General features: G+C 37.5%; 1 protein-coding gene across 1 annotated transcript in view; it reads left to right on the top strand.

Annotated features, from left to right (window-relative positions):
- Window positions 1–49: 49 nt before the first annotated feature.
- LOC104517008 (intraflagellar transport protein 140 homolog) overlaps window positions 50–7,070 on the top strand; it is a gene marked incomplete at both ends in the record, with an annotated part of 13,703 nt that continues 6,682 nt past the window's right edge. Inside the window, 5 exons of the mRNA XM_010161540.1 lie at window positions 50–141; window positions 1,298–1,404; window positions 2,216–2,364; window positions 5,255–5,458; window positions 5,825–5,897. Coding sequence (XP_010159842.1) covers window positions 50–141; window positions 1,298–1,404; window positions 2,216–2,364; window positions 5,255–5,458; window positions 5,825–5,897 — 625 coding nt within the window. The remainder of the gene's footprint in view (window positions 142–1,297; window positions 1,405–2,215; window positions 2,365–5,254; window positions 5,459–5,824; window positions 5,898–7,070) is intronic.

The following is a 7,070-nucleotide window of genomic DNA, read 5'->3' on the forward strand; positions in this document are numbered from 1 at the left end:
ACAGGCTCTTGTAAAAAGTCCTTTTTATTTATTTCCTTATGGTTAACAGGTGAAGTTGAGTGGGAAGATAGGACATTCTGCAGACATCATTTTAATAGACCATAGCCTTATTGTTACAGCACTAGGCGAGACGGTCGTCAGGTAAGAATCCTGTTTTAAAGCTGTTCTGGCTGCCCCTGAGAAGTGCCAGCTGAAAGGCTTATGGCCTGCAGTGCACTGAATATTTTACTGAACTGCTTTGGGTTTTTCCCCCAATAATGAAAAAGCTCTCAATATTTTCTAATTTTGTTTCTCAAAATAAATAGAGAAATGAAATTAAAAGATCTGTTTCCTTGAGGACAAAAACTAATTCTATATATCTGTTTTTCTCTCTAGTTGTTTTATTTTGTCAGGCAGTACTACTCAAATCTATTCTTTTCTTGAGTGCTGTTATGATTTCTTCAGAAAACGTATGCGTTTGGGTTTTCTTGCATGAAAAAGATAGCCCCTTTGCTGTTCTTTCCATTGTTATTGTCTGACTCTTACAATAGTCGTAGCATCAGCAACAGAAAAAAAAAAAGGGCTTGCTTTTCAGGATGTTTCTGGTACTGTGATATATGACAATTATTTTTGGTTACTTCTAGCCTCATTCTTTAAACTAAGTACATTATTCTGCCATGCTGCTATATTACCATGTTCTGTAGTTTTTATTTTTGCATATTTTTAAAAAAATAATTAAATATTTTCTTTCCTGTGTTTGCTATGACTTGCTCTGTTTCCTCTAACTATTTTTTGGGGTGGGGGTGTTCCATTAACATCAGTTAATTTCTTGAGCCTCTGTCTGCTACTGTCAGACAAAATTATCTGTTAATTTTGTGAGATACTGATAAAGGCTAGGTATCAAGAAGGGATGTGTTTGCTGACAATATTTAGTTCTAGAAAATAAATGTGGAATCCAAAGAACTACTGGTTAACCAAGAAATATTCTTAAAATAGAGGAGGAAGCATAAGTAGGGAGGAGGAAAATTGCAACTAGGCCTCACTTTTCTTTTTTTCTTAAAGCTGGGTTTGCTTCTGACTCCTTTCTTCATAGGAGAATGTCACAGAACATGCTGCAGAAAGTCGAAGGAAAAGGAAGGAGATTGTTAAGAAATTCACATTCCAGAGGCAGCTGCTGGCAATTTAATTATAAAAGTTGAATTATCTGGGCATTATGGAAATAGAGAATTAATGCCATGTTACAGCATCCTATTGACTGTGTTTAGCAAGACACCTGGAAGGAAGAGCATTGTTAACACTCTGGCTTTGTGTACCTTAGGTTCTGGGATTTGGACCGAGACGAGAACTATGTACTGTCCCCAGATGTGCAATTTGGCTTTGAGGGTGGAGAATGTATTAATTGTATTTCTTACTGCAGTGCTAAAGGTGAGAAATAACGTGACAGCTTTGATCTCTGGATCCTAAACCTTTTCAAATCTCAGCCTTCAGTGCCCTGTAGTCACTTCAGTATGTTTGTCTTGTTACTGAGGGTTTCAGTAACAGCATGTGATGCAGAAATGTCTCAGTTCAGATCAGGAGTGTGCTTTTGAAGGTACAAAGACATCACTCGATACTCCCCACAGTTTGTCTCAGTGTGGCGTTGTCTACTGGCACACAAGCTGGATTCCCTTTGATGACACTGAATTGGTACAAGTGCTCCTGGAGTACATCTGATGGACTCCAACATGTCATGGGCATTCAGTCCAAAAGCCCACACTAAAGTTAATGCAAAATAGAACTCACCAAACATGTATAGCATGGATGCCAGGTCCTTAAAACTGATGTTTTCTACAGAGTTGCTCCTACGCATCGCCTTGTTTGCCAGTGTAGGCATAGCTACTGTCTGCTAGAATGGTTCATTGGTGATTTGCCCATTTTCATTTGGTGATTTTGGTGACTACAAACCCAGCTATTCAAAAATAAGGGGTTAAAATTAAAACATTGTCTGATACATCTGAAAGATAACTTCACCTGGTAGCTTAGAAAATGGGCCTTGCCATGTGAAACTTCTCCCATTGTTTCCCCAAAATGTGTCTCCAGTTCAGGTCTAGGATGCTGGTTTGCAGGGAGGAAGAGAAATGGATGCTGCCAGAAAAAGGCACATTGGAGCCAGAGCTAGGCTACCTGTTATTTTATATAAAGTAGGGTTTTTTTCTGAAGTTTGATGTGAAATGCCTAAAAACTTTGTGAATGGCAGGTCTCTTAGCAGCTGGTACTAACAAAGGGAGAATAGCTATGTGGAGGAAAGCCGCAGGATCCGATCAGAGCATACGGGCTTTGGAGGGCAAAGAGAAGTGGAAGCTCCAGGCACCTACAGAACTTGAAGGGAATGTCACTCAGATAAAGGTAAGAAAGGAAGGAGTCTTCTTGCACTTTAGCAGGACTTCACAAACATCAGATGGTTCAGATGATCGTCATGAAACAAGTGAATATGATTGCTGTCATACAGATATGTGCACCAGCAGAGGCTTGTCCTCCTTCTGAAGATGAAGGAAAAACCATCAGGATCAAGTAACTTTTGAAATTGAAATGGGCAGGAATATTACCTGTTTGGAGCTATTCTGTTACAGGCAAGGTGGAAGTGCTCAGCAAGGTAACACACTGAAATGCAAATACTTCTGTCTGTCTGGGAGAATTAGCGGTCATGGCATCCTTAAATCCAAACATCTGACTGTTATATGTCTCATTGGCAAACCCTTTGGATTCAGAACTCTGAAATTATTTTCTGGAAAAGTCAGATTGTCAGAAATGTCAAATTTACGTAAATTTATTAAAATAGAAAGCAAAATCTGAGTAAATGCATGATTTCATTTGTAGGTAAGTTTCTTCTTTTTAGTTGCTTTGTTGAGAAAGTTTGCTCTTATTGGTGGTTGCAAAAATAAAAAGATGAATTTACAACCAAATGTTATTTGGTGAGAAGATGTGCCATCTAGAAGGGAATGGTGTACTTTTACACACAGAATTATGTTTTCAGCTGCTTTTTTGTCAGAAAATGTTTCTTGTTTGCCAGATAATTTTTTTATGTACGGCCGTGTCAGACTAAATGTGGATGATAAGTTTTGTCTTACAAATTTGTAAAACCAATGCCTTAAAACATTTCTACTGCTGTATTTTTAATGCTGAAGCTTACAACAATACATAGCATTATATATATATTTTTTTAAGCCATTGCCTGTTAAGCGTCAGGGTGCAGCATTTTTATTTACTTGAAATATTTTCATTTGTCACAGTAAGCTTAAACACTTTCATTCTATATTTACCAGTGTTTTGATATATGCAAAAGAGAAATGATGAGTGTTACAATTGTAAGTTTAAATTAAAAAAGTTTTACATTAGCAAACATTTTTTGAGCACTTTTTTGCCATTTTGCTGAAAGGCACAGCTTGGGCTTTTAGGTTCTCCAGTATTTTTGGTTTCTTTGTTGTACCCTATTATAATTTTTTTCCCTTTTTTTTTTTTTTTGAGTTTCTGTTACAATTTAGGTTTTTCTTTTGCTGTGCTTAATCTGTGAGATTAATACCCATTATTTTTTTATATATCTGGTGCCTTTCAAGAGAAAGTAATTTTATGTTTTCTTTTATTCTGGTTTCACATAAGAATGGAAAGTACATAAAAAGCAATGGCATTTGCTTGCTCTGGGTTGGCATATAGCAAGAGTCTGTATCAGAGTCCTACTTAGAAAATTAAAACATAAGTACTGTTGTTACATGCGAGAACCCAAATCTTTTGTTAAGATGCTTCAGTAACAAAAGGTCCAGGATATAGGAAATAGTGTGTGCCATTAGTATATCATACATCTGCTAGTAAGTTGAGGGAGGGGAAGAGGTATAGGTGTTTGTGTCAGCTTGACCATTCAAAGGTTTTCCAGATAACAGGATATGGAGCACTGTCCAGAAATAGCACCTTGTTCCCAATATTTGTTAGGATAAACAAAAGCATTGCCAAACAATTGTCAACAATCACTGCATTTTTATCTCATGTTATAAAGGTGTCTTTAATTATGGAAACTCTGATTATTTTTTATTGTAACCCCTGCATTCATAAAAATATTTTATAAAAGATTTAAAAAATAGTTACATGTGAAGTCTTTTGGTAATTCCTATAAAAGCCTCTTCCTCCATTACTGTGAAAAACAGAGTAGAAAGCCAGACGCCATGGTGAGGTTAAAGGGCAGTAATAACTTAGTCTGACTCCTCGCCAACCTTGTCTCTTTTCGACCTGATAGGGTGGCTTCGAAAAAGAGGTGGTTGGGGAGTGTGCTCTAGCTTATCTGTTGTGCAGCACAGTATCTAGTTAATTGTAACTAAGTGCCATTAACAAGAGAACCCTAAACAAACTGTACAAAATGCTTTTATTTTTTCAGATCATGCTCTTGAATAAAATGAAATTATTTGCAAGCACAGCTGTTTACATTTGCAAACACAACTAGTTAAGTCAGTGTTGTTTGAAAGGCATAGCCACAGAAATATCAGGATGTCAGGAAACTCATATGAAACTTCAAATAACTTTGAGGGAAGCATTCTAATAATAGAATTCATCAGCTACATACTTAAACCTGTGTCTTTGCAAGCCATCTTGGACACAAGTTATCTTTCTCCATTGAATTTGGTAAGGTATTTTCAGTTTTAGAATTGCTCTATTTTTCTTATCTTAAAAGGAGGGAAAGATAACCTTCATAGAAGTCATTGAAAAAGAGTCAGCTGGAACGTGGAGATTATTCCAGAAGGGGAGAAGTGTACTTTTGGATGTTTTATTTATGCATGTGATTTAGCACTCTTTGCTAGGGAATTTGAACTATATTACCTGAAAGGGCTGTCAACACTGCAGAAAAGAAGATGGTCATCAAAGTAAACTGCGTCCAACTTTGTTTTACAGGTCACAGCATTATTAAGTCCTTTAAATATGTGATGCTGTCTTGCAACAGTAAGTGTAAGGTGGTTCAATAATACCTTAGGAAAGAAAAGTGGTTGTAATTCAAGACCCAGCTCTTCCACTTAGGCTAAGTGAGTCTGAGTTAGCTGTGTAACAAGCATAATAGTTTCAATCTGCAATGATTCTTAGTTATTGACTATAGTTGTATTTAGATACTAGGGCTTGGTTTATGTATAAAAATGTTCATTCTATCCTACCCCTTGTCATCTGTCTTGGGACATTGCTGTGACTGTTCAAGATCTTGGATGAAATCGTGTGGTGTGCGTTATTCTTTTTTTTTTTTTTTTTCCCCCATTGTGTGCAGTGGGGCTCCCGAAAAAACCTGCTGGCGGTGAACATCATCAGCTCTGTGGTGATCCTCAGTGAACAGGCCATGTCTTCTCATTTTCATCAGCAAGTGGCCGTTGTACAGGTGTCTCCCAACCTGTTTAATGTGACCGTCTTCAGCACAGGAGCCACATACAGTCTTCGTGTTGATATGAATGTTAACGGAGTCTTCGCTACTAAGGTTAATTGCTTGGGGTTTTTTCATTTATTTGCTTGATCCTTTGCGTGTTTAGGAGACCAAGCTTTCTAAGTCTTTTAATATAACCCTTCTTTGATATTCAATTTGTTGTGTAATGGAAGTATTGTTATGATGGTAGCAATGATGCTGTGGTGGGGCTGGTTTTTCAGATAGCACAGTGACTCAGTAATTGTCTAGGTGCTGACCAGAGAACCTCTGGGTTACCAAAAGCCTTCCAACCCAATGTACAGGGGAACTAGTAAATGGTGACTATTGTGTGGAAGGACTTGCTGTGTTATTTCATGAATTCCTGTATGATTGCAAAAGAAACTGAATTTATGTATTCTTTTGCTGTTTTGATTGTTTTAGGATGCTGTAGTGTTCTGGAATGGGAAGCAGGTTACTGTCTTTGAGTGCTCAGGAGACACCTTCAGAAGTGCAGGTAGGACTTAGAACAGTGGTCACAGTTGAAATGGTTCTCTTCATTCATAATAGCTGGTGGACTGTAATCATAAATGCAAAATGAAAACTATTATTAATATAGTTAGACTTTATATTCCCATTTTGCAGAACAGAAAGATTAGGGTATAAAAATCATCAACACAACCAGAACTTAAATGCCAGCTACTACATCTATGCTTTATTCACTGAGTATGCTGGGATATAATGTGTGGATTAACCTCAGAATATGTTTGTATTCCTGCATCTGAGTAGCAGTGCAGCAGGAGAGGTAAACCCAAAGGTAATGTGCATCTCTAGCCATGAATTAAATACATATCCTCTTAACCTCTCTTCAGCTACTACCCAATCCTGGATGTACCTAAAGACTAAATGTGCTTCATTCATAGGGTTCCTAAGGCATCCGAGTGTGTGACTGGTCTTGACAAAACCAAACATCTTACTGCTGTTTCCCACAGATGAGATGTATACCTGACTGTCACACCTAGACTTGGAAGGTATCCTCAGAGCTAGCATATCATGTAGGGCCTTGCACAAAACATGGTAGGAGAATAAAGCTGTTTCTTTTTATCTTTTAAATAAAGCGTTCCAACAGTTGATCAAGAACAGGTTTGTTTTACTACTTTCATAGCCGTAGCTCCAGTTTCCTTCTACAGATCGGTCATGATAATGGCTATTGAAGGCTTTTCTGTTTTGCTTGGGAGAAAGTGCAGTCAAGGTTATGAACTGGAAGGAGTGGGTTTTAGTCCCAACTGTCAGGCACATCTGTTCCATAAATTGCTGTGTGTACAGCTAAGTCAAGTAAATTAGCTTTTTTCTATGATTTATTCTCCCGAAGTATTTCTGCCCAGAGAAACAGGTTTTGCAGAATTCCATCAATCCCATCCAAAACTTTGAGAGTTTAGGCTTTGTCTTTTAAGAATCACCAAGTGTTTTCTAAGAAGTGGATTATCTTGTTTATATTTACTCATTTATTTTATAACTTTCCTATGCTGAATCAGTGTGTTATTACCACCAAGGTCGCAACAGTCTGCAGTGCTCTTTTGACAGATTCCTTTATCGCTCTTCAGTTGTAGTTCAACGAAGGAAAGAGTGAATTCTCTTAAGGGAACCTCACGTTGCACTGGTCTTTTTCTTTCACTCCCTGTATCAACTC

This window comes from Eurypyga helias, unplaced genomic scaffold (assembly GCF_000690775.1).
Source record: "Eurypyga helias isolate BGI_N326 unplaced genomic scaffold, ASM69077v1 scaffold15161, whole genome shotgun sequence".
Lineage (NCBI taxonomy): Eukaryota > Metazoa > Chordata > Aves > Eurypygiformes > Eurypygidae > Eurypyga > Eurypyga helias.